Source organism: Oryzias latipes, chromosome 4, assembly GCF_053564925.1.
Source record: "Oryzias latipes strain Hd-rR chromosome 4, Olatipes_Hd-rR_3.1".
NCBI lineage: Eukaryota > Metazoa > Chordata > Actinopteri > Beloniformes > Adrianichthyidae > Oryzias > Oryzias latipes.
Genome location: NC_136240.1, coordinates 8,262,437 through 8,290,345, shown reverse-complemented (window position 1 = coordinate 8,290,345; position 27,909 = coordinate 8,262,437). Strand labels below are relative to the sequence as shown.

At 43.3% G+C, this 27,909-nt stretch overlaps 1 protein-coding gene across 8 annotated transcripts; it reads right to left on the bottom strand.

Moving 5' to 3' along the window:
• Positions 1-715: 715 nt before the first annotated feature.
• Positions 716-27,909, bottom strand: nrd1b (nardilysin b (N-arginine dibasic convertase)). Of its 8 annotated transcripts, XR_013655497.1 has the most exons (32): positions 27,776-27,909; positions 22,725-22,915; positions 21,832-22,030; positions 21,642-21,723; positions 18,005-18,158; positions 13,622-13,695; positions 13,456-13,551; positions 13,074-13,196; positions 12,951-13,008; positions 10,908-10,981; positions 10,615-10,684; positions 10,013-10,090; positions 8,810-8,930; positions 8,385-8,443; positions 8,181-8,235; positions 6,907-7,011; positions 6,713-6,836; positions 6,546-6,632; positions 6,316-6,435; positions 5,234-5,285; positions 4,414-4,564; positions 3,873-4,000; positions 3,636-3,798; positions 3,522-3,553; positions 3,285-3,423; positions 3,172-3,219; positions 2,905-2,957; positions 2,627-2,710; positions 2,353-2,560; positions 2,065-2,270; positions 1,798-1,884; positions 716-1,202 (listed from the first exon to the last, which is right to left on the bottom strand). XR_013655497.1 is itself a non-coding variant. In XM_023954056.2 (31 exons), exons 2-31 carry the CDS (start codon positions 22,895-22,897, stop codon positions 999-1,001), a joined length of 3,201 nt encoding a protein of 1,066 aa, XP_023809824.1. In that variant the 5' UTR covers positions 22,898-22,915; positions 27,776-27,909; the 3' UTR covers positions 716-998. The 8 variants fall into 8 exon arrangements, 3 of the variants coding, with proteins under 3 accessions (XP_023809824.1, XP_023809825.1, XP_023809823.1); XM_023954056.2 differs by lacking the exon at positions 2,065-2,270; XM_023954057.2 differs by lacking the exon at positions 2,065-2,270 and having other exon boundaries at positions 21,832-22,049; positions 27,776-27,832.

Genomic DNA, 27,909 nt, shown 5'->3' with positions numbered 1-27,909 from the left:
CTCAGAAAAAATGCTGGGCGGGCCACAAGCTCCCTGCTCTGCTCTGTTCTGTTTTATCCACTGTCAGACAAATAGATCCATGAACGTCTTTGTTTTCCTCGTCTGAGCTGGAATCTGGAAAAGGTGGTGCAAAAGGTGCACGACTGAATAGCTCCGATGTGGCTCACCATTTTTGTTGCACCGGTATTGTAAGGTTGAGGGTGTGAGGGGCTGTAACCTAGTGGGAGAGCATGTAAACAGAGAGCTCTCAGCAACGGTGAGGGGATTGGGGCACAGGGTTGCTCCCCCACCAACAGTCCCGCCCACAACTCAGAGATTTTCTAATGAACTCCTGCTGCTCTACATAAACTATGTCATAGAAAACAACACAGGCTAAAACCAGAATAATCATAACTAAAAGATGACTGGAAATGCTTTTACAGTACATCAAAAGATGATGGGAGTGGGCCTGTAAAACACTGCTCATGTCAAACCATTGGTCTGATGTTCACTCTCAGGAGTGTTTGAGTGGAATCGGTTTCCAGAACCAAAAAGCTGTGAGGCTGATATTAGACAAAGGCGCCCAGCAGGCAAAAGAAACGTCACTGTTATGCATCATGACACTTTTTTGTGATTAGTTTCGTCATTATACCGCCCCCTTCTGGACGAATACGCAACTGCATTTCTGATAAGTAATAACAGAGAAAAAAAAGAAACACGAGGGGCCTCCGCATGGTTATTTTTTAAGTTGCCTTTAATTCGAGCAGAAGCAGTTGGTTGTCTGATGATCTTCACCCAGAATCCTCTGTTTGGGTGGACGGTAGACACATGCACCTCCTGCAGGACGTGACTTTACCAACACGTGGAGTCCCAGTGAGGCATTCACGTACCCTGAGAGTTCAGAAAGTCCAAAGGCAAAAATTGAGAGGGCATCGGTCTGTAAAATGACCTGAAACCAGAACAGGAATCACAATCTGGATTGGATTTTTAAAAAAGAAGAGAAAAAAAGTGGGAGGGGCCTAATCCAGGATTTTGTGGTAGGGGTAGAGGGGGAGGGAGGCGGTGAAGCCTCTGATGTCAGTGATGAGCGTAGCTTCCTGCAGCGCCGCCGTCAAGACCGGCAGAAAGGTCAGTTCGCTGACTTCCCCGTAAACTGAGGCGGTGGGGGGGTCGTCTGTGCTCTGATCGGGGGGGTCATTCTCCTCCCTACCAAAACCCACCACCTGACATGAAGCAGAAACAGGACAAGCCCAGTTAACAGGTTCAAGAGAAATAATACTGTCCAAAGTTGATCGGATAGCGCCGTGGATAAGGAGGGCGGGGCCAATTGGAGCCAGCAGGATTTGAGGTGTAACCCTAGCAACCAGAAGAGCATACCGTCACCAGGACTTCCCTGGGCTGTACTCTGGGTATGCTTTAATTCAGACATGATTCTGGCTTTTTTCTAGAGACTTCGGATCTTTGGGCCAGCTGGTGAAGCCGCCCACATTCACAGAATCTGACTGGTGGAACCAAAGTATGAAGACGTTCCTGTGCGTCGCACAAGCAGAAGCAAAAAAAAAACAACATTGCCTGATTTGATGCAGTTGCTGCTCAAAAAAGACACAACAGAAGTTTTCATTTGACCCGCGTCCATGTTAGCTCACACGGCACCCTCAAGGGTGGATCATTCCCATCAGCCATCACAGCTTCACGGGGAAGGAGAATCAGGACATTACTGCACCGCATGCTGGTTGTCCATGGAGATATGGGTTCAGCTACATGGTCCTCTCCACAAACCCCCCAGGGGCACTCAGAATGAAGGATGGGTAAACTCACATGGACGCTGAGCTTCCTGCTGTTGTCTCTGTGCTCCAAGAACCAGGAAACCAGCTCCTCCTTGGCGAAGACCTTCAGAGCTTCAATCTGAGATAAAGACCACAGCAGCTCAGAATCAGGAGCAGACAATAACGAATACAGAGCTTGGTTCTTCACTGATCTGCTTCTGAATTAAAAAAAAATCCCTGCTAGCTCCTTCTCTTCCTGGAGAATGTCATGTTTGTGAGTGATTCAGAGCAGACAGGAGATTCAAACTGCTCAAAAGACCTCGGCAGACGTGACGTCACTCTGTAGGTCAGGGGTGTCAAACTCCGGCCTCCTGCTGGTTTTCCAAACACACGGCCTTATCTGCTGCTGATCTACATGGGTCAGGTGTGTTTAGGCAGTATGGAGCTTCAATCGTAGGTTAGTTGGACAACATGTGGGAAAATGGCCCTCGAGGCCTGGATTCTGACCCCCCTGCTGTAGTTGAGCTACAAATATGTGAAGACGGACAACAAGAAAGATCAGAAAGTTTGGAAACACAGAGAGGGTTCTGAAAATGGGAAGCATTACCTCTTTGTTCAGCCTGTTGAAGACATACTGCTGTGTGACCACCTCAAACCAGTTGCGCTCCACCTCCTCGCCCAGGTGGGCGTCCTCACACTCCTTCAGCTTGATGAGCGAAGTCACCTGAGTACTGAAGGCCTCCTCGGTCAGACTGGACAAGCGCTTGCCAAACTTCTGCAGGAACTCCTCAATCTTTGCCTCCACAAACTCCGTGCTGTGGGTAGAGTCACTTCAGAGTCAGAAACTCAAACAGAAGCCAAGCTCCTGCAGATAGACTCACCTGAACTTTGTGGCCTGCGTTTCCACGGTGACAGAGAACCCCAGCACCCCTGAGGTATTCCTGAAAGTTGGGTACACCTGGTACCTGCAGGACAGGGCTTTCAGCAGGAAAATAGCAGGGCAAAGAGATTGGATTTAAACCAAAAATGCATTAAAGCAACAGATACTCTAGAACATCTGAAAGGCTTCTGACAAACTAGTGTAGTTCTGCTGGAAAGGCTTAATACTTTGTACACGGTGAGTGCCCAACCCGTGGTTTCATGTCAAAGGTCAACTCACCCCAGAGTCTCCTTGGTCCTCAAGAAGTCAAAGCAGGGTTCTTCCATGAGCATCTGTGAACACACATCTAATAAGATCTCCAGCTTGTAGGAGTCCACTCACTCAACTGTCCAGTTTTTGTCATTTCTTCAAATGAATCTTCCATGAAGATCATGCAGATATAATGAAACACAATTAAAACTATTCGTTTTTGTTTGTCCTTCTGTCTCTAGGCTTTGGAGAAGCCTCTTCATGTCTGTGGACGGCGGGAGGAGGCTGAACACTCACCACCATCAGCTCCATCAGAGCGTGCTCTCTCAGCCTCTTCAGCCCCGACTGCAAACAAAACCCACAGTTACACAACAGAAACACAATCTGAGCTCAGACCTGTGCTGTGTCACCTGGTAGAACACGGTGATCTCTGAGTTTGCATCTCCTCTGTTCAGGGACTTCACTTTACACAGAAGCGGCTTCTGAGGCAGCTTCGCCACCAGGAAGGAAACGGGGACCTCTGCTGACAGCGGCTGGAACTGCAGCTTCCTGCACAAATGCAAAACACCGCTTTAGAACAGATTGTTCCAGAAGTCTTCAAATCATTGAATGATGATGTCTGAGCCAGTAGAGAGCAGCAAACTCACTCTGTAAAGTACTGCAGGAACTCTTTAGACTCCTGTCAAATAAAGCACATCCACAAACGTTTACCGCTGTCATTGAAAAGATAACCAGAGAGTTTGAGTGTGTGTGTGTGTCACCTCGCTAGTGAAATTCCCCTGAACCAGTCCCTCTGCATAAAGCTCCACCTTCAGATCAGCAGCAAAGGTCATGAGGTTGTCGTTGGTCAGACCATTGATGAGGACCTGGTACTTCTGGAGGCCGGACCACCGTTTGGGCTCCAGGATCTGCAGCCGCACGTCTCTGCACAGGTGAGTGACAGGTGAACAAGAGAGAATCCAGGACTGTCCAAACCCCAGCTCTGAGTGTGCGCCCACCTTCCCAGCCTGTCGTGCTTAATGAGGATGTTGAAGTAGGCCTTCTTCAGCTGCTCGCTGAACATGGCGAAGACGTCTGGCTCGCTGCTGAAGCCGGCCAGATGATCCACAATGAGTTGCAGCAGCAGCTGGAGCCAGAAGACCAAAAGACACAAAACAAGATTAGATGTGAGGGTTCAGTTCAGGGTTTCCTACACAAAGATCATTGGATAGCCTTCAATCCTGCTGAGCTAAAACCTGCTTGGCTCTGTCCTCTTGTGCATACGAATGTCACTGTGCTGGTCGCTTTTTGAGGGCTTAAAATAAAAATATAAATATTATAACTGACACTGCTCTAATTGGTTCAGATCACCAACGTTTTGTGAAATCACAGACCCCAATCACAGAATCGATCTTTTGAATCAGAAACAATCCATTCCAGGAATCATCAGAAATAAAGTTTTGATTTGGTGTGACCAGATTTTATAAAAAAAAAAAAAAAAAAAAGATCTAGTTAAAGCTATAACCTCCCGGCCCTCACACACGTCGTGTGTCTGCTCACCGGAAGCTTGTGGTTGAAGCCCCTCAGCCGGATCACCACTCCGTGCTCGCCGGCCACCAGCTTGTACTCCAGCTGAGCCACGTTGGCCTCGTAGGCCGGTTCTGCCAGGTTGTGGGCCAGGATATTGATGAAGAGGTCAAACAGAACCAGACTATAGGAAGAAGAGGAGAGCCTCATTCTGTGTTAGTGCAACAGACACACATCCTCTTCATGATGAAGAAATTCACACATTTTAATGCCAAACACCACAACTTGTGAAGAAAACGTTTGCAGAGAAACACATGAAGCTCTGTGAACTGGGGATCCCTGAAGGTCCAAAATCCCAGGGTTAGATACGTCTCATGAAAGCCCCTTTTTCCTCACACCATCAGATGAGGTTTTGAGCCATTTAGCTCTTAAATGACTTGAAAGTGCAGCTGAACTCAGAGGAGAGGAGACGCACACATGCTCAGCTGAATTCAGACTGAAGGATCCTTCATACACGCTGCTTCCTCTGTTTCCACACACACTGTTCTGTCAGTCAGACTGTTCCTGCAGCCTGGTGCTCGGCTGCGGTGTGGCTGACCGTGTTCCTCTGTGACAATTTTTCCTGCAGCTAAAGGCGAAACGTTTAAGACTTCCAAACACGAGAAGCTCCTCTGCACCTTAACTGGTTTAGTGTTGGAGGGGCTAAAGCTCACAGGGTTGAACGGTAATCTGTCAACTGGTTGGTTGGGGGTTCAAGCTCCAGGCTTGAGTCGTTGTGCTCTTGGGCAAACCATGTGAGTGACTTTATTCTTTCACTGGGCTGTGCTCAGGAACAGTCTGGGGTGGAGCTTACCTCTCAGGACTCGTCTGGATCAGCGGGGAGACCAGGTGGAACCAAATGTAAGCTGAAGCGCACAAACATAAGGAAATGAATCAACTTCATACAAAACATTTCACCATGTCAACATCTGACTCACAACAACAGCAGGAGGAGTTGGACAAAATCTAACAAGATGGGATTAACAATTTGCTCATCATGAATGAAATGATCTCTTTGGTAAGTCTATTTTAACTCTACAAAGTCTTGTCCAAAATTTCCTGATAAATCTGGACGTGATCATTTCATAATTTCATTTGGGTAACGGTTTAAGCAGGAGGGAAGCATTCGAGTTGTTTTATTTTAGAGAGTACGGGATCAGATTTGTTTTTTTTTATTATTTAACCTCTTAAGACTTGAGTTAATATTTGAGCTAACCCTCTACACACAGTCAAAGGGCCCCAGTTAAACAGAATTAACCACTGTGGTAATAGAACCCAAAATGTGCCAACTTTGCATGTGGACACAAGGTTGTTAAACAAGAGAGTGCACCTTTTTAAATTACTTTTCCTGACCAAAACATTTAGATTGAATGGGTGCGGGATGAGGATGGTTTGGGGTTTTCTTTGTCGTTCATTGTCTGCATTTGAGTTATGTTCAGTTAAAGCCTATTATGGGCCCAATACTTGTGAAATAAAATGGGATTAAAAATATCCATCCTTACATTTTCCTTAGATTTTACGTTTACAAGTAGTGATAACTAAGACCAGAGTCCCAGAGTTTATTGCTGTGATCAGAGACTGACTAAGCTAAATGCTTTTATTTTGAAAATATTACAACAAACGAGATTAGATGCCGATTAAAAATGTTGGAACAATTCAGAGCCTTTGAGAAATACTTCAGTGCTCCGAAACGTGTCCACAGATTTTTTAGAACAAGCTCTTCATTTAGAATATTGCGAGTCCAAACATTTCACTGACCCAGTTCTCATGATGGTTTCTATACTGGATCTTCTTCGGGATACATTCCCCTTTGGGGCAACATTTTAAAACCCATCTTTAACTGTCAGTGCTGACAGGACTGTTGGTCCTTGCTCTGCTCCAATCAGGACGTCTCACCTTTAGGGATCTTAAACGTGTTGTCCTTCTTGAACCACAGAGCTCCTCGCTCATTTTTCACAATTCTGACGGGAAACTCTGTGTCGGGACAGTCGGACTCTTTCAGGGCAAAGTCTGTCGCTGCACCAAGAACAGAAGACAGAATCCGCCTGAGTCCTTATCTTCCACGTATCTGCGTTGGGTTCAGGATCTCCACAGAGAATGGACAAAGCTGCAAAGGAAACACTCACCAATGAACCTGTTCTCATCAGGAAGGTGGAAGTCAGGGTGCAGCTCCAAGTTGCCAGCCCAGCGCTGCGACCACTTCTCTGGGATGTCTGAAGGCGGGAATCAAACACAGCCACGTTCAAAGACATGTTGTCGGGACGCCCTCTGCTGGAGGCCCACAGCGCAGTACCATCGCAGCTGAAGCAGGTCCCGAACCATCGCTCTCTCAGCAGACAACGGCCTTGGTTGTCAGGTGACAGCAGCAGGAGGTTGGCTCTCTGAGGTGTCAGGAGGTCCAGAACCGAACCAATAACCTGCCACAGAACCAGGTCACAGGGGAGAAGCTGGACCGAACTGTGAACCAGACTGATCTTGAGTGCGTACCTGGGAATCGAACTCAAACATCAGCTGGTCTCCAGTCAGGAGGTCCATTTTGGGGAACAGCTGCATGTTCTCACAGATGTTCTCCACAAACTCAATCGGGTCCGTCTGACAGACAGATTAAATTACAGGCTGAGTCTAAACCCGCCTCTTTCAAGAGCATTCATTGATCATTTTGGGAAAAATCAGACTCCATCTGCAGTGAAACCAGCTGTCCGTAGCCGCGGTTACATGGGCAAAATATGGTCGGGTTAAAATTCAACCGTGCACATGGGCACAGAAAACCTTTTTCCGATTAGAACAAACATTCACATGGTCTCACTTTCGGTCGGAATAAATCATTTGGGCATGCGCAGTAGTGTTGAAAATACAGGAAAAAGGAAGAGTCCCACAGTAAACAAACCTTTGCTGTCATATACATTTATGCAGCAGCTCGGTAATATACGAGACGATCTTCTAAATATGCTTTTATTAATGTTATAGTTATTATGAAGCGCCTGTTCGCTTATCATTTTTTATGTAATCCGTGTGGTCAGTGCTTTTTTTGTGGAAGAACGGAGCTCCCCCAGGAGAGGCTAACACGCGCTAACAACATTAACCTTGTTTGATAAACTCATGCAGGATATGCAGCAATCTGCATCTTGGCTGCACGTAAATGTGTGAGAATATCAGCCTTTATTTTGTCGGGACACGACTGGAAAGACAAATCCACGTGATTGTTTGAACGATTTCAAAGGACTGAGCGACATTCTGCTTTGAAAAGTTCGCACACCGCCCCAAAGCGGCTGTGTGAGCTGGAAGTCCGAGCTCTGCTCAGACACACGGTTCTCCTGACAGCAGCTAACCGAGAGCGGCGGAACGGATCGCAGTCACACAAACAACAAAACGCACACGTAACAAAGCATCCTCCCCTCAAACACAACATTATTAATCCAGCTGCTCTGCTCAGAGACACAGTTGGTTCGGTCCACCGGCACACGAGCCAGGACCGCGCAGGGTCCCGCTCCTCCCCGGCACCCCCCTTGTGAGGGATGTAAGAGAGGGGAGAGGTGGAGTGGCGCTTCGCACCGGGCGTCCGCAGAGCAGCCGGTCGGTTCTCCACGATCGGATCAACAATCTTCATAACCCACCTATCTCGATCGGAAAGAAATTTTGATCCGAACGAGTCTGATCAGGGCAGAGTATTCTGAACGGCGTGTTTACATGACACGTTTTCCGTCCGATCAGGCGTTCTTTCCGATTACTTTTGCCCATGTAAACGCAGCTCGTGTGCTGACCTGCTCCTGGTACTGGAACTCGTAGTCCCCAATCTGCTGGATCTCCTCATAGATCCTGAAAGGACAGAGCAGCAGGTTGGATCCTGTAGGGATCTCACTCTGTTTTCTGAGTATTTCTGAGAGAGAAAGCCTTGACCTGTGTTTTAGAGTCAGAGAGAAATCCATGTGAGTAAAAGTGTAGGAGCGTGTTTCAGAGCACCTGACCTTTCCTGTGGGCCCAGAGTCTGCAACATCTTCAGGTACTGGAACACCAAGTGGATCACCTGTGAAGAAAACGACAGACAGAAGCTGTCAGAGATATGAAAGCTCTGAGAAGACCGACCTGAACCAGAGACACAACAACACCAAACATTCAAAGAAATTTGAGAAGTATAGTGCGACCTTGTATGATTCTTTGTATGTACAATGTTTGTCAATAAAGTTTTTTTTTTAAAAACTTTAACAAAACTGGAAAAAAGAAGGTCCTCCTGGGTTTTTAACGCTTCTCTTGTTGTACACTTTTTTTTATTTTAAGTTGGATTTTAAATAAAGAAAAACAACAAACATGGTTGAGGTCCTGTTGTGTTGCATTTATGTTGCACATTGTGCAGCTTCAGCAGCACAAAAACGAGCTGAAGGAGTTTGGGGACCTGAAAAAAGTTCTGGAAGCCCCCGTCAGTGAGCGTAATGGAGATGGAGAAGATGGAGTAGGTGGTGTTCTCCTCAAAGCCTGTTTTGCTGTTCCCTCCGCACAGAGCCAGAGCCCAGCACCTGAGCAAGCGAGCACACACAAAAGTATGTCACTGAAATGCACATCTGTGGCACAAAAAGGCTTTTCCTGACCTCTGACCCAAACACTTGTTATTAGAACTGCCCCGTTACCCTGTTGTTCTGTTCTCCATAAAACTATATTAATGCCAGATCTGTCTTTTTTGTGTCTCACACAACATCAGGTATTTATTTTTTCCTTAGTCTTATGGTGCTGTGAAAAAAACTGTTTTTCTAACTTTTAAGCATCTCGTCTTTGTTCGAATTGTCATTTTTATAGATTAAGGCAGTGCTTCTCAATTATTTTTTGTCAGGCCCCCCCTAGGAAAAAGAAAATGTTTCGCACTAACCTTCCCCCACCCCAACACACTCACTTGCGCGGTGACAATATATTAGTATCTAAAAGAATTGTGTAAGTATACGTAATGATGGATTGTTTATTTATGATCTGTGCAGCTGTTTTACTGCATTACCTGCCATCTTTATGTCAAATACTGACACCAACTAAACGACAGGCAGACAAAGAATACGTTTATAGAAAATAAAAACACGTCATCAAAATGTCTACAATACTTCATAAAGAATGACATTATTAGCATGAGCTGAGGAATCTAAAGGCACAAGATGATCCTGGTGTTGCTAATCCAGGCAGGGTTTACAGTGCTCCTTTTGCCCCGCTTCACCTGGCAGCCTGAGCCCACTACCCCTCCCCTTGCATTCTCACACACGCAGCCTCGCGTGTGACAGGAGACGGGAACGCGCAGCTGCAGGGACGGTAATTCACAGTTTCAGGCTGTTACAAACTCTGTGATAGAACAGATAATAGGAAACCAATAGTGAACCAGATTTTTTTCCAAGCACCGAGCCGCTGTCACCCCCCCTCCCCCCATTAAAAATGCACCCTGTACAATTGCCCGTATTACCCGTGCATAAAACCGTTACTAATGCACGCCCCCCCTGGCATCGCCGCACTATTTGAGAAGCACTGGATTAAGGGAACTGTGAGGTTCATGAGAGTTTTTGATTACACCACCTGTCAGAGACACCCCACCTGTCTGACCTCATGCAGGTGTGTCAGGACTCACCTCTTTCTCAGCAGAGACAGGATACTGCCAGCCCCTTCGTGTCCGACGAGCCAGGAGATGTAATGAAGAGGCTTCACTCTGTGGCACAGACACAAACAGGAGCTGAAGCATCTTCTGACCGCAGACTGGCACAGTGAATTTAAATAATAACTTTTCCAGACGCTCAAAGCGTTTCCAATGTGTCCATTATTCACTTGGTGATGGTAGCTACTGTTGTAGCCACAGCTGCCCTGGGGCAGACTGACAGAGGCGTGGCTGCCAGTTCACGCCTACGGCCCCTCTGACCATCACCGGGACATTCATGCACATTCACACACCAGTGGTGCTGCACCGGAGGCAGGGAGGGTGAAGTGTCCTGCCCAAGGACACAATGCCAGTTGACTGGAGGGAGCAGGGATCGAACCGGCGACCCTTCAATCATTGGCTGACCTGCTCAACCGCCCAGTTTTGTTTCTGTGATTTAAGTAAATTACAAAAAAGTCCTGACAGCAAAAGTCATCTGTGTGTGACTTGTGCTGAAATCTGCTGGACCCTCACAGAGGACAGTTCTCTGTCTGACCAGCTGAGGGTTGACCAGTGTAGCGTTTCAGCTTCAGACTCACCTGTAGTGTTTTCCCTGCGGAGGAACGGCCCAGCTGATGGTCACAGCATGAACTTTCCTCACAGGAACCACTGCAACAAAAAGGTCATACATCAACCCCTCCCCATGCCCCGACAGGAGAACAGGTGCTTTTTATGGGGGGGGGGGCAAGCAGGAGTAAGAGATGAGACAAAAACAACAACCAAAGTCCGATCAACAACCTGACAAACACAATCAGAGCCAGGAAAATAACGAAAGCAGTTAAAGATCTGAGCACAGATGTTCTCCACCATCATCTCCGGACTCAGAACAGACCTCTGTAGAGTTTTTTGAAGGCCGGCGTGTCAAACGGCTCCTGCAGGTGGGAGAAGTCCGGTCGAGGTTCTCCGCTGCCAACGGAGCAGCACAGACACAGCTGTCATAAATCTGCACAGGTTCTCATTGTCATCCACATGCTTTGGCTTCATACTTTCAGGCAGCTAGGAGCAAACAGCAGAGGTGACAACATGCAACCTGCCTGTCAAGCCTGTTAGAAATGGATTTCTTCATGGAGACCTCCTGAACATCATGATCAAGTTCTACTGAAAGTCCTTGTGTTTCATTAAAGTCCCACTCCCATCATCTTTTGATCTATTGTAAAATCCTTCCTAGTCGTCTTTTAATGATTGTGCTGTTTGTAGCCAAAATAAAATAAAAAGCCTGTGTCGTCTTCAAGGACATTGTTTCTGCGGAGCAGCAGGAGGTCATTAGAGATTTACGGGATCGTTGGAAGGGAGTAAGCCCGCGTTCATTTCCCATCATCCCTTTGTTTGCACTCTATCCCACTAGCTTACAGCTCCTCACCCCAATCTAACATGATGAGCAATATCAGAGCTATCCAGTCGTATAGTTTTCAACCAGATGCCAGCTCAGACGAGGAAAACAAAGACTTATATATCTAGAGCTCTGAATTAACTACTAATTAGATTTCTACTAGACCTTTCTCTAGAAAAATATTTTGTGTATGTCAAAGCAAAACAGTTATTCCCTTTATTTGTAAAGTTTCAGTTGATTCTTTTCTTGCAAAGACAGAACTACTAATAATTGAACGTGTCATCTTATGTCAGGTCTCTAACATTACAGTAATGTTTTATTTTAACTAAAGGCATTTCTGATCTCTGAACATTTTTCTGAACACACAGCATCGACTTTTCACCCAAGTCCGAATGTTTAATTTAACTTTGTTCATATTAGGAATGTTTTTTTCAATGTACAACAGAAAAGTAAAGACTAAAACTAGTGATGACAAAATAATTACTTACCAATAACTTAAACATGTGCAACGTTTTGCCGTATTGTGTGTTCTCAAAGATCTGTGTTTTTTTTTGCTGCGAGTCTTCGTCATTTCAAAGAGTTACAAGGAAATGGAGCAACAAGTGAGTGTGTGTTTGTGTTAGCTGACGTTTGAGCACCATGTCAGCTAATGAACAATGCCTCACCTGCCAGAGTGGCTGCTCAAATTGTTATTCTACCCGTCAAATTGAGGTTTAGCCCATATTTGGCGGGTTTAGAGCCCTGCATGGATTTATTTGTCTGCAAATGGATCATCAGAATGGAGCAGAGCAGGGAGCTTGTGGGCTGCTGATTGTAGTTTTTACATAAAAACTATGAGCTTTTTCAAACAGCCTTTCTTAGTGTACTCCTAATTCACTACAATGTAAATAAAGAAATACTTAAGAAATGCAATTGTAATCCTAATCTTCTTCATATATCTCCTTCATCATCAGAAGAATGCTGTAAAATGACCAGAAACACAATCTTCATTAGAGTGGACCTTTAAGAGAACCAGGAGACTCTGGGTCAGCAGAGACAGAGCTTCCAGAATCAACAGCAGGGTCTCCCCCTGACCCCCAACACCAACAACTCCCCCTTTTATAAGAGGCTATAACCCCAGTGCAGGGAGCTCATCTCAGCTGGCTGCATCCACACCTTCACCCACAGCTCCTGACCATGGGTGTTGGCAGCAAATGGAGAATCCAGAAATGCTGTGACTCCTCCCAGCTGGGGGGGGCTATGAGTGAGCATCCTTCTGCAAACCAACTATCTGCCGGGGATTTAGAACAGAATTAAGTCTCTAGTTGTCTCTACCCCCTTATAGAGATGTGATGTTTTTCATGTTTTCTCAGTGGTGCTTTGGAAGACCTTTTTATTTGGCTCTCATATGTAAAAAAAGAGTGAGTGGAAAGAAATTGAGAAGAAAGCTGTGAGGAGATCACAGCTTTCTTCTATCAGAAGATAGAATCATAGTGCTGTTGACAGGTGAGGGGTCACAAGCTGTCAGAGTGCTGTTCTCAGGCCGGCTGTGTGTCGCAGTCGTACTTGTTTGGCACCTCGATGAAGATCTGTCTCACCCACTCCTCCAGGGTGTCCAGCGTCTCTGCGCAGCAAACACATAATCAGCGGATTTCAGCCGCTGGAGTCCTTCAGAGGATAGCAGATTACCTCTGGATTGAACGGCCAGCGTCATGTAATGAGCAGAGTAATGTCTCCTCCAGAAGTCCCGCAGTCTCTGGTATGTGTCAATCTGCCTCTCTTTAGGATCATGCTTCAGCGTCTGAGCGTTTCCTGAAGGAGGCGACACTGAGCTGTGAGGAGGGGGTTCATCATGTTTCTGAGATCAGAGTCTGGGTTTTGTGTTCAGGCTTCTTTGTGTTTTTTAAATATTAAAATGACCTCAGTTTAAATATCACATTTTAGATTCTGTGCAGAAGCTTCTCCAGTCAAACACAGTTCATGACTTACGAGCTAAAACAGGACAAATCTACGAGACAAAAGGAAGTATGAAAATGAAACTTCTCTGTCCCAGCGCCTGTGCAGCTCTCACCCCAGAAGAACTTGCCCATGGGGTGCCCCGCCTTGGACAGACTTCCAAACAGCATCTCCTTCCGATGGAAATCCGACGGCCTCGCCATCTGGAACTCTGAGGAGGAGGAGAACCCGTTGGTAGTTCATGAAGAGCAGAACCTGAGAAGGAACAGCAGCTGACTCACCGCTGTCCACAGCCTCCACCTCCCTGTCCATAGCATCCTCTAGCATCAGAGGACAGATAAAGAACTGAGCCCATCTGGAAAACAAAGAAGCACACACCTGTCTGTATTACGTGATTCAGCACTTCCCTTCAACCTGATGTCACAATTACAAAGAAAATTATGGTTTTTGGATCTAACCTGTTTTTTTATTTAATTCTAATGTTAAACATGAATCAGAAACAGCTACGTGTTTCCCGTTACCGTGACCGTAAATGCGTAAAAAAAATATTGAAGTTGATCGCACAAAAGCATAATTTGCACGGTCAGTCCTTCATAAACATGGATGTTTGGATTTACAGCAGATACCTTCACATTTCTGTGTGTGTGTCTGATTACATTGCAAGGAAGACATGGAGGATGTTTAGATTTATTTATTTTAAAAAGCTCTACAGAAGCATCGGTAATCATGTCTTCATGTCTGGGTTCATTCACATCCCGGTACGCTCTCCGTCCTGCCGCAAAAGCCGCTTTCTGCCGCTACATCCATGTCTCTGTGACCCACAGTAATTCAAGAGGGGAGAAATAAAAACAAGAATCAAACTAGGGGAATCTTTTTATTTTTTTTTGATGGAAAAAATGAAAATATCATTAGATTTAGGAAGCTTGAGCTGGCTGCTCCCCCATACCACGGCGGCTCTCCGTCTGTCGTCCAGCCAGCCGCCTGGCGTGGTGATCACCTCGCTATAGTCAATGGTAGCATCAATAATGCAATGGTAAAATATATTTTATTACTGCTTTAAACCAGTAATCTTATTTACAATAAAGATGTAACAGGAAGCATTTAAGTTTATTCTGGTTAAAAAAAAAAAATACGGGGTGTGTAAAAGGTCAGAAATATTTCCTGGGAACGAATTCGTGTTTTTTTTTACCCATGTCATGTCACAGGCTCTGAAAACAGCACTGTCATGTGTGTACAATCACTCAAATCAGAGGCATCATTTCCAAACTGGATACAATGGTTTTGCAACGACCACACTGACCCAGACATAAACTCTCAAGGCGCTTCATAAAAAACATCCAATGGAATCATGACACCCCTTGAAACAGATGAGCACGTTCTCACATCTCAATGATTTTGCTTAAAATGTCACAAAAAAACTGTCTGCATTCCTCCACTATAAGTTCTATTGTTTCCTCACTAAATTGTTTTTTGCGGTCTTGCTGTTTCACTGATTTTCAGCGCAATTTTACATGACTTTTTCCCCCCAGTACCCTATGTTCTGATTGGCTGTTGACCTTGTCAATCAATCCCTTCCGTGCTGTGTCTGCTGTGCAGAATGCGTTCATGCTTTCCAGAGTTACATAAATTTTAGATTGTGATCAGATCTTTGCTCTCATCCTTTAATCCTTTTTTTATGAAGGTTTGAACATTGAGACTTCAAACAAGAGAGAAAAGAGTGAAAATCTTCATGTCTGTCTGAAAAAAAGTAGATAAAGTGTTCAGAGATGAGTTTCACAGCCTTAAAACATCTGCTGCAGGTTTTGTTTTTTTTTGGAACTTAATGCGGTAAATGAAGGAACCCGGTATTTCCAATATGTCTAATAATCTTTGTCAAGGATTAGTTTCTTGACTGGTCTGGTCAGAGACAACATCATCTGTCATATCTGCAAGGATTCCCTTATGCTGAATCAGCATTTTTAGACTACAGTCTTGGAAAAAAATGGTCCAATCTAAGGTAAATTGTACAAAGATAAAAATAAATACATGTTCACTGAGTACTTCTATCACTACCACAAAGGAGAAGAGTACCAATGAGCAAAATGTTTGAAGATCTTTAACAATCTGCTAAAACGCCTCTACGGTGACCACATCAACACTCACAAATATTTTCTTTAATATTTTTCTATAAAAAACTGCTATTGCACTGAAATATTGTGGTGGGATATAAATGTGAAACCAGTCTGTTATTGTTCTTTAGATCTGTTCTGAAAATGACTTCATTCTATAGAAAGCAGCATGTGGACCGCGGCACAGCGGTCAACTCGATAACAGAGAGGACAGATGACTGTGGGGACAGTGAGGAAGAACTCAAGCTGTGCAGTGTTTCGGCTTGTTTGGGATTATTATGAATGCAACTGTGTACACATACTGAATACATATAAATGCTGCTCTTTTCTAAATTGATTTCCTATTTTTCTACACAGGGTGATGAAATCAGCAGCGGTAAATGGACAGATGATAAAGACTCTGATGAGACGCATCATGAACATCCTAGCTGCAGCTGCAGGAGGGAAGTCTGCAGCTCCTCCTACAGCCTGGAGGTCCAGTCAAAACCATTCCTGCCCAGATGCTGAGGGACGCTGGCCAGTGGTGGTGGACGAGTGTCAGCACTGCAAACTTCAATAATGGAGAGTGCAACATTCATCTGGGCCTAAACAAAGACAGCAAAAGCTTTTTGCATTTCACAATTAGGATAATTCACAACGCACACCTTCTGCATTTAAAGGATAAATGCATTTTTTTTCAGCAGAAGCAACACTGTCTCCACGGCGTCTCCAGACTCGTCACGTCTGCACAACTCCCACCTGTGGACGTTGGGCCCTCAAACCACCCTCGTGGTGTCCGTTTCTAACAATTTAAGCAGACACGTGCATTTGCAGCCTGCTGGAGGTCATCTTCAGGCATCTGGCTTTTTGCACTCCTACGGCCTCATCCATGTCTCCTGGTAACACCTCCACCCTCTGGACACTATGCTGACAGACACAGCAAACCTTTCTGCCATAACTCGCATGCGCCGTCCTGGATGAGCTGCACTACCTGGATGAGCTGCACTACCTGGGCCACTTGTACCGCTTGAGTGACAACCCTGTCAGCCTTCAGTCACCAAAACATCAGCCAGAAAACATGAGGACGGGGAAGTTCTCTGTGGTCACCACTTGCAGAACCACTCCATTAATGGAGTTTTGTTGCTTATCGACTATTATTTCCACCTGTTGTCTATTCCGCGTACACAAAGATGTGTGAAATTGATCGTCAGTCAGTGCTGCTTGCTAATTGGACAGTTTGATTACTCAGAAGTGAGACTGAGTTGTTTGGGTGTTCCCTTTCTTGTTTTGAGCTGTGTAGTTCAGTCAGTCATTACAGTGAAAATATTGGAAATAGCTGTGTTGCATGAATAAAAAGTCTCTTTATCTTCACATCAAGATGTTTTTTTTCCCCATGGATGCCGATTAGCAGCAAACCTAAAATTATATCTATCTCAACTTAATTTAGCATAATCTGAATGCAAAAACACAAGTTACAAATTATTTTCATATTTGGAATTAATAAATCCAGGGATTCAAATTCGACATAATATCCACAGTTTTGCAATATCAGTTTATATACTGGCATGGCCAAAAATACTGTCAGAAAACTACTGCTCTTGCAATTGTTTGAGTTGTTATGTGTTTATTGTTCAACCCAGACTAACACAAAGAACTGGAGAAAAATAAAGTGGGTTTTAGCCTCAGCTGGCACTTGTCAGAAAACTGCCTAATTAATAGACTTGAATTTTCCTTTAAACCAGGGGTGTCAAACTCATTTTGGTTCAGGGGCCACATTCAGCCCGTCTGATCTCAAGTGGGCCGGACCAGTAACATAAAAGCAAAATAACAGCTTTGTTTTAGTATTTTTTACTCAATTTAAAAAAAAATGCCTCAACCAACATAGTAGCCTAATCACTTGGGGCCAATGGATCTTGAATAAAATTAATTTCAGTTAAAAAAAAGTTGGTCTATTTAATTTTATACAGACTGAATATTTTACATCTGACACTGAAGCAATCCAGAAACTTTTCTTTATGGCGAGTCTCTTAGTGGTGCTGAATGTTATATTCTTTGAACATACCAAGACATGACATACCAATCATGGGGGTTTTGCATTCAGCTTCGTGAAAGAAAAAAAACCTGTCCATTTTTCCTGGAAATCTCTTCACTCCACTTCACTTTTTGACAACATTTTGGTCATTAGGGTGTCACTAATGATCATCCTTATAGCTAGATAACAGCGGTGAGGCTCATAGGGAACCAAAGTGTATCTTACCCAGATGCAGAGCTGTTAGGTTTCACTTTTGGCAGATGCAGAGATATGCTGTTTCACCTGTTTTGCCTTTCCTTTGCTCCCCCTAGTGGCAGAATTGCGCATTTCGGTTAATTCTTTAAAAAATCATAACTCGCCACAGGAATGGACTAGAAACTTGCTTTCTTTTTTAACCGTCCTTGTGATTTTTAGTCTTCATGTGTGGGCCAGACTTAACCACCTGGTGGGCCGGATACGGCCCGTGGGCCTTATGTTTGACACCCCTGCTTTAAACAAACTGGACCAGAGGAGCAAAAGGAGGGATGAGCCAGAATGAAGCTCACCTATGGAGGGCATCCCTGAAATATTTCCTCTGCACGTCAAACTGGAAGACGGTCCTCTCACAGTCAGTGGCCGCATTGTTGCTTCCTCCATGCTTCTTTAGGAAAGCATCAAAGTCATTCTCTGCCGGGTATTTCTCACTGCCCATGAACACCACTGCAAACACATGGGGAGCACATCAGAACAGGGTTAGGGTTCTCCTGAGAGAGACATGAAAAAAAACCTTCTACTCCATCTGCTAGTCACAGTCCCATGATGAGGGGTGGGTTCAAATCCCATTTCTGACACCAACTGACACAATCAGTCAACAGGACAAAGGTGGGTTTGCTCAAAAGCCGTTTTTATTCCTTTTTTGTCTTTTTTTTTTAAATGAATAAACAGAGATCCTTTTTCCACATAAATAAATCATGTGGGCCCAAAAAAGATAAATAATCAAATGAATATGAATCAAAGGGGACTGAACCCATCCAAAAAACTCACTTAGCATAGTAAGGAACATCCTGTTAACATGCTGAGGAAGATTTAGAGCTTTGGACAAGTCCACACATCACACAAAACAGGGGGCAGGAATGCAACTAAACAAACATGTTAACTAATTTATCTAAAACTACAAATGGAAAAAATAAACAAATAAAGCAATGGATAATTGCATTTAAATCTTCAACATAAACCAAATAAATCCCTTTAAAACAAAGAAAGCAAAGGCATCCCCACAGTGGTTCATTCCAGTCTTTATGAATATCAAAAGTGGTCACTTGAATGGAAAACTCACACCCAAACAAAGTGTTTCAGTTGAATTTGTATTTCACCCAAAATAAAGATGTATGCATTCATTAAAATATATATTTATTCCAAAAACTGAATGTTAACTGGTGTCTTTCCGTTTTTAGAATTTTCTTGTGGTATTTTTCTTATGATTGAGGAAATATTTGAAGAAAATTATTCTTAAAATTACATTACTGCTTATTGCTTTTTTCAAATCATTGTGAATCAGGGACAGACAAAAAAATACAGTTTTACAAAAGGCGGTAGCAGTGACATACTGTATTGCAAAAAAGTATTGAGTCAGCCACCAACTGTGCAAGTTCTCCCACTTAAAAAGATGAGAGAGGTCTATAATTTTTATCACAGGTTTATCTCAACTATGAGACAACATGATGGGAAAAAATCCAGAAAAAGACATTGACTGATTTTTAAAGAATATATTTGTTAATTATGGTGGAAAATAAGTATTTGGTAAATAATAAAAGTTCAAATCAATACTTTGTTATACAGCAGGGATGCTTTGGAGCTGTCGCCAGGCAACACGAACTTTCAACTTCCTCTAAAGATTTTCAAGGGGGTTGAGATCTGGACACTGGCTAGGACACTCCAGGACCTTGAAATGCTTCTAAGCCTCTCCTACGTGACCCGGTCAGTGTGTTTGGGATCATTGTCATGCTGGAAGACCCAGCCATGTTTCATCTTCAATGCCCTTGATGATTGAAGGATGTTTTCTCTCAATCTGACGATACATGGCTTCTTTCATTCTTTCCTTTACACGGATCAGTCATCCTGGTCCCTTTGCTGGAAAAACAGCCCCAAAGCATGATGTTTCCACCACCATGCTTTATAGAAGGTATGGTGTTCTTTGGATACAGCTCAGCATTCTTTCTCCTCCAAATATGACGAGTAGAGTTCTTACCAAAAAGTTCTATTTTGGTTTCATCCAACCATAGAACATGGTCCTCTTCTGGATCCTCCAAATGCTCTCTATCAAACTTTAGACGGGCCTGCACATGTACTGGCTTTAGCAGGGGGACACGTCTGGCCCTGCAGGGTTTGAGTCTCTGGTGGCATAGTGTGTTACTGATGGTAGCCTTTGTTACTTTGGTCCCAGCTCTTGGCAGCTCATTCAGTAGGTCCCCCGTGTGGTTCTGGGATTTTTTGATTTCTTCACACCGAGCTGCTTGTCTAATGCAGATTCAGTCTTCCAGCCTGGTGCAGGTCAACAATTGGTTTCTGGTGTCGTTAGACAGCTGTTTGGTCTTGGCCATAGTGGAGTTTGGAGTGTGACAGTTTGAGGTTGTGGACAGGTGTCTTTTATCTAGATAACCAGTTTAAACAGGTGCCATCAATACAATACATCAATATAGCTTCAATGTAGGGGTGGGCGATATGTCTTAAAAATAAAATCTGCGATTTTTATTTAAATTGGATTTCCGATTTTTTTCACGACCCCCCCCCCCCACTTAAGGAAAGCAATAATAAGCACAAACAGCAGACAACTTAAAGCAAATTTTGCTTTTATTTAATCAAACGCAAGACAAAAGTAACCCCCATTTCTGGGATGAATACTAACATCCTTCAAGACCGCAGTATCCGTAAGATCTGACCTCAACGATTCTGCTATCAGTACTGGAGAAGTTGCATTTTTTTGTGTCCCACAAGATATAAACTAGAGCTGTGACGGTGTGGGATTTTTGATCACAGAGGTGATGAAGCAGCAGAAGTCACGGTCAAGCACCCCCCCCCCGCCGAACACAAAATCTACCAGTGGCCGCGTCGCAAATGACTACAATTCATAATTGCAATGCAGTTTTCTTTATTAACAAATAACCGTAACAACTACCTATCTAACTAATGAACTAACTATATAGGTGTTGTAGAATGAATGTGTGTATGTGTGTCAGCGCTCCGTGTGTAAGAGGAAAGAGCGCGTGCCGGAATAAGTTTGTGGTGCTGCTGCCTTTGACTGCGGTGGGCTTTAGGCAAATGTTACAGCGTGGGGGGGGGGTCTCGTCCTCCATGTCTGTGGCAGTAAACCCATACCAGTTCCAAGCAACAGATGATTTTATTCCTTTTTTGAGAACAAACTTCCCACTCTCACAGGTTGTTTATCGCTTGCCATACCACCGTGTGAAACTAACGCTACGGAAGCTCCAGGGAGCCAAAAATGTGCCATTACACAAAACTCGATTTAGTTACTTTTTAAGCGCCCGTAACAATAAATTCGAATTAATTCATCCAGTCGTTTTTTCCCCCAGGACTACTTCAATGTTGCTCGCCATTTTTGTCGCACCTGTAACATTAGGTTGGGGTTTGGAGGGATTGTAAGCAGCAGGAGAGCGTTTAAACAGATGGACAAAGGGAAATGAGGGCAGTTTTATCTCCTTGTGTTTTGGGTGTCTGTTTTCTCCAGTGTGAGCGATGGGTCTCAGCACCCAAAGTACCTCAGGTTCAAGCTTCTACATGCTCATCCCTTATGCTCCTCTGAGCAACAACAGAACATCAAGATTTAACGTGGACTTTGACATCAAGTCAGTTTTTCTTTAACTCAGCCAGATATTCAGATCTGCTGCGTTTGCAGAAATATTTTCTGAGCTCAACTTCTTTTTTCCTTTTTATTTATAGTGAAGAAAAACCCCAGAAAAAAACATTTTCTTTCTTTACTTCTCTAAAGAAGCACATTGGTCTAGATTCTGTTAAAATCCTGTTTTTCACTGTTATTTAGTCTCACTTTAAAGTGCAGTTACAAAGTCTGACTCCTGCTTTTATTCAAATTCAAAAGCAGATCTGGAAGATTCCTTTAGATCAGAAAGGATCTGAATCAAAGATCTGGAGATCCCTCAAATCCACATTGAGAAAGGCGACACTCACTGTGCTCAAGGAAGTGGGCCAGGCCGGGCAGGTCATCCGGGTCACTGAAACTCCCCACACCAATGCAAAGCGCAGCGGCCGCCTGCACACGTGTGCAACAACACACACACAGTGAACACAAAGCCTGAAGACTTCCTGTTTCACTGAAATAATTATCTGCATTGTGTTTAGAAGACTCCCCCCTCCCTACCTGCTTCTCAGACCGCTTCCTCTTTAATCCAGGTTCCTCATCCTGATCTTCTAACTCTTGGATGTCCCCTTCATCAGAGTCTTCTGTCTCCTCCTCTTCCTCCTCTACCTCCTCTCCCTCCTCATCTTCTGATCCTGTTCCTGCACTGCTAAAATCAGAGATGAGGAGCGCTCGAAGGCCGTTACTCAGCTCGATGTACCTACAGGAAAAAGGAGAATCTGTGATGGATAAACACGGCAGCATGTCTGAAGTTTACAGTTCCTATAGCAGAAAACATTGGCCCGGACAGATCAACTACTGGAAAAGATCTGTTTGAAGAGTGATGGAGAATCCAAAGGAGAGCCCGAGGGCTGAAAACATGACAGACTCAAACATAGCTGAACGAGAGACAGACTAAGAGGGCCCTGAAGTAAGAGCTGAGGAAATTGCTCTTGTATTAGAAAGCTTCTCCCTGTTTAGCTTCAGAATGTTGATGCATGTCTCAGAGGAAGAGGAAGTGAGCAAAATACAGCTGCAGACCCCTGAATGAGCAGAAAAACGCTTAAAAAAGTACATAAATGATTTTGCTGCCAGGAAGAATACTGATCAAACTACCTGTGTGATGTCATCAGCTCTCAGCTCATGTGACCAATGTAAATGGCGTATACTTTTATAGCGCTTTTCTACCTACAGTCACAGACCCATTCACCCATTCACACACACACATTCACACACTGGTGGCAGCTCCGCTGCCAAACACTGGCTCCAACCTTCCACCAGGGGCTGGGTGGGGTTCACTGTCTTGCCCAAGGACACTTCGACACATGGGCGGGCAAGGCGGGAACTGAACCCGCAATCGTACGATTGAAGGTCAACCGCCCTACCAATGCACCACGGTTGCCCATTGGTCTCACCTGTATTCCTTTGGGTCGCTGGGCGATTTGATGATTTCTGGGTCTCCATGGTCGCCTGGGGCTCCTGCTGTCGTAATGGTTTCTACAGCGGGAGGGAGAGTTTCTCCCTGCTCAGGAACAGCCGCCTGATTGGATGCACCGCTGCCACTCACAGACTTGTTAATCAAAGGCATTTTTACTGTGTGACGGCACTGAAACACAAGAGTCACCATGGAGCAGCGTCAGCTCAGGCAGGGTTTACACTTAAGGGTGAAACAAATGAAGAAACTTGAATTTGAGATTTTATTAGAGCTTAATTTTTTGCATTTAGGAAAGAGGTGTGGCTTTGTTTTATTTATTCGCCTACTGGACATAGCTCCTAGCTTCATAAACACGAATGTGAGCAATAGTTGGATTTACAGCAGATACCTTCACATTTCTGTCTGTGTGTGTCTTATTACATTACATTGAAGACACAGAGGATGTTTAGAGATGAGATTTATTTATTTTAAAAAGCTCTACAAAAGCCTCACACTCGTTGGCAGTCACTTAACATTCGAAGGCTAGTAGGCTACATGCTACTAACCTATTTTCTATCGTCTATGAACGCATCATGGTTACAGGGCCACGGTGATTGGTCGAGATGCATTATGGGATATGTGTGATGTATCATGTGATGTATCATGGGCATGTAGCATGTAGCATGTAGCCTTCAGATGTCAAGAAATAGACAATAATAAATTGATACTTCTTCATTTTATTTTCCCTCTCTTGAACGAATGTGGGTCACAGAGACACGGAATTAGCGGCTTTTGCGGCCGGACGGAGACCGTACCGGGATGTGAATGAACCCAGGCATGAAAACGTGATTACCGATGCTTTTGTGCTTTTTCAAAATAAATAACTTTGATCTCTAAACATCATTGCATAGAAGACGTTCTATGCAATGTTATGAGACATGCACAGACAGAAATGTGAAGGTATCTGCTGTAAATCCAACTATTGCTCACATCCGTGATTATGAAGGACTTATGACGTGAATAACAAGTTAAGGATGGGCTAGTCAGCATGTAGCCTACTAGCCTTCGGATTTAAAGCGACTACTAACGAGTATGTTATTAAAAGACAAGTCCTGAATATTATTATACCTATTCGACCCTCAACTACAATATCCCATACCCTAGCTGGCTGGCCGTCTACCGGATGCCGAATGCCGGCATGACAAGCTAAAGAGCTCTGCAGCGGAGCTAGGAGCTATGTCCGGAGAATCGCAGCGGTGTGGCAAAACAGCAAGCTTGGGCGTCCTAAATATTATGATATTTTTCTTATATTCATTAAGACAATAATAAATTGATCATTCTTGTTTTAATTTTTCCTTTCTTGAACGAATGTGGGTCACAGAGACACGGAAGTTACCGCTGAAAGCGGCTTTTGCGGCCGAACGGAGAGCATGTGCGTGTTTATGAATGACTTATGACGTGAATAATTATTTCGTTAGCACAAATTAATTATTTCGAGGGAACGTAATAGTATTTCGTAGGAACGGAATATTATTTTGTGGGAACAGAATATTAATTTGTGGGAACAAGATAATAATTTGTGGGAACGAAATATATTTTATTTTTTCCATTCCTCCTTACTTTCAGCGCGAGACTGCAAGCTCTGCTGCACGAGAGATTACGCAATCCTGAGTGAAGTCAGGTTTATTGTTCCTTTAGTTTACTTAACGTATGCTAATAATGTAAAGCTTTTTATTTTTTACATTCAAGACATTTTTATTCCATGTCCTCCCTTTCACACAGAAGGAGGTAGAAAAAACCACTGAGCTTTTTGTGATATTAATATAAACAATAAATAATTTGTTTTATGAACGCATAAATAGGTTTTTAGGAGGATTTTTACTGTTGCCGTGCAAAATTCTTTTTAATCCAAAATTAGAAAAACAACAAATATTTTTTAAGAGTCATTTCAGGTGATGTTTGATGCAGTTCTTATGTTCTTTTTAATACTTGGAAATGTTATATTCACAATGAAAAAGTTTTTAAAAAAAATCAAACTCCTTTTTATTACGTTTCACAAGAACATCTGCTTTTATTTTATCTCACCTAAATTAATGAAAAGTAAAAATACAATAACAATTTCCACTTTTGTTCATGATAATAAATTAATCTACAACTAGGGTGTGACCAAATTTGAGGGCTGCATCTTTCAATGGCTGCGGCCTTCCCGGTCGACGTTGGCCGGGTCCTTGGTCGAGCGGGTTGGTCGGATGTTAACGGCTGTGAATTTGGACGAGTCTTATTCCAGCCGTTACCTCGGCTAATGTCCTGTTGCCTGCTAACGTGTCACGTGAGTCAGAGAGGATTAGTGAACCAGGTATGGAGCTCGAAATTTTCCTGGCTTATTTTATCCAACTTTTAATCTTGGAGTTGGATCATATGTATCCCGGTCGAAGGCACATGCTGTATTTCCAGCTGACACATAACAATGTGCAGGTACTGTACAGAAGCTCTCAAGAAGAAAAAAGAAGACAGTCAACACGCTGAAGCTCTCAGGAATTACATTACAGGTTGTAAAATATACAATTACTGCAGTAAATTTGTGTTTGTAGAGTACCCAAAATGGTTTAGTAAAAATACTCTTTTTTTGTTTGTCTATTTCTCACAAATATTATAGTAAATGTAACTGTGTATAAGTACCTACCCTCTCGTGAGAATGTAAAATAAATCTGTATATAATAACTGTAAACTATTTTAAGATTATTTTAATAAACATAATAGTTTTAAATGTTGATTTTATTATGTGAATTTTACTGCAGAAATTTATTTTAACAATGTTTACCCTACTCTTATTAGAACTCAGTAAAAGTTGTATTTAAGTATTATTTTATTATCATATCTACCTAAGTATAATCATGGTTTTAAGCCTCATAAAAACTTAAAACCACATCTTTATACTATAAAAGCATTTATTGTGTATTTCTTTGTAACCAGACTAGACCTCTGTACCGCAAAACCAACCTGAGTCTCCCAATCCTGGAGCGTTTTTTTCAACAGACTTCAGAGTAAATACGGAATCTCTTAGAGAGAGTCCTCCTGTCTTCTTGACCAGGATTGCCGACATGGGTGGGGTGAAGTGACGTGCAGTCAGATGAGTATAATGACAGTTCTTACTTTTTGCATTTAATCGAATGAAGGCTTTCTTGCAGTTACCGCAATGTATGTAAAAAAGCGGCACACTGTTTTCGAGAGAGGGCTCACTTGACACCAGTTCACCTGTCATTGTGTCATTGTATTATATATTAGTATTATTTTCCATTGATCCGTGTTAAAGATGCATTTTCAGTTGAATCGACACGTTTTTCACAGTTTCTGAGGTTAAAATCGCAGAATTTGAGTGTTGCGCAATCACATACACTCACACACGGAGCGGAAACTCCGGTTGAGGCTCCGGAGCGCTTTGCCTCATGTCTGACTGCAGGACTCAATTTTAACAGTGACGTGCGGTCTGAGCGCTGACTGTAAATACAAGGAAAAGGCTTTATGTGAGGCGAACCTCACCAGCAGGGGGCAGACGTGAGCTGACAGCTGCTTTGTAGCTACAATGGTGCTGTAGAAACCGAACAGACTGAGGACGTCTCTCCATTGAGAGGGAAAAACTCATTAAACTAAAGGAAGATAAAGAAGACTTTTATAACAGGGTCATAGAGCTTTTTGTGGAGAAGGAACGGCGCATGGACTCAAAAAGTAAGTAATACATTTTAATTTGTTTACAGTGTATATGAATAATTTATACACAAGAAGAGTGTTCTATCTATCCATAAAAGTAATATTCTCTGTAGGACAAAGATGTTCGTGTGTATCTTATACTCTGTTACCTGCTGTTGGATGAATGGTGAAATATTTAGTTCTTGCAATTGTAAATCTGACTCCAGAGGAGTCAATGCCTCACCAACCATCAACCTCACCGCACGCCACTGGTGGGGTGCCGTAATTGAGACCCTTGTGTTCCTTTTCTGGTTGGCAAATGGAGCATCCTACAGGGCGGTCTCAAAGGTGTTTGGGAGGTCTTCTTTGACTATATGTGTTTTTTTTTGTTTTTTCATTTTATTGTTCTTAGTATTTGAAGAAAACATTACAGATCAAACTCGGCTTTTAAATGGGACAACTTGCAGAATTGGTAACAAAAAATTCTTTTAGACCGACTTTATTTGTAAAAAACTGAACTCAATTATGCTTTTTCCATTTTTCTAAACGTCATTTTAATTCTCAGTTTGAATTGTTTACTCTAAATAAAGTATTTTTTCATATTAATTCCTGTCTTAAACTGGGCTGCATTCAAATGCATACAAATAAAGCTGTAACTCACAAAGGGGCGGTAAACCCTTTTTTATAGATACTTATTTAAACGTCGAAATATTTAACTACAGGATTAACTTTTATGCTATTGTGGATCTTTGTGTCTTTTTTTGTCAAAGCTGACTGACCAACATGACTTTTAATCCACTGTGTCTAAATTCTGCAGATGGTCAGGTTCTTGCTTTATTTTTATTTATTTTGTTTCTTTGTTTTTTGTTTATTGTAAGTGCCATTACCATAAAAAGGTTTCCCAGCAGGAATAATTGTTGGACAGGTTCTAGACTGTCACGTTTGACTTCTCTCTTGTTTCGTTTTTGTATGTGAGGGTGGCAGCAATCATAGGTAAGATAAAACATTTCGATTGGAATGATTGAAAATTCGCAGGATAAACGAAGCTTCCCAGTTCCTGAACGCAGCACAGAGGTGCGTTCAGTGGATTCGAAAAAATAACCGCATGTGGAGCATCTGACTGTCAGTCAAAGCAGTCCGCCCGAGGGGGAGGACGTAACACGGGCAGGGAGAAATCATGAAGGCAAATCCTTAAACCGTCAGAGCTGCTCCAGGAGGCTCACTAGCTAATCCCTCCTGGGAGCTTCCACTAACGGTTCGCTTTCTGCCTCTTTTACGATAGTTCCGGTTTGGTTCTAACAGCCGCTCGACAGGTAGGAGTTGCTGCTGTCCGGACTAGTCTCTCATTTGGCCAAAGGAACTTACCTGTAGGGGTCGGACAGGTGCTACTACAAGTTTGGAGTTTCCGTGAAGCAGTCAGTTGAAGCTGAAGTGAGGCGGGTGAACAGGTAAACTCTGATTGGCTGGCAGCACGTCGATCAGAACGAGCTGGTGATTTG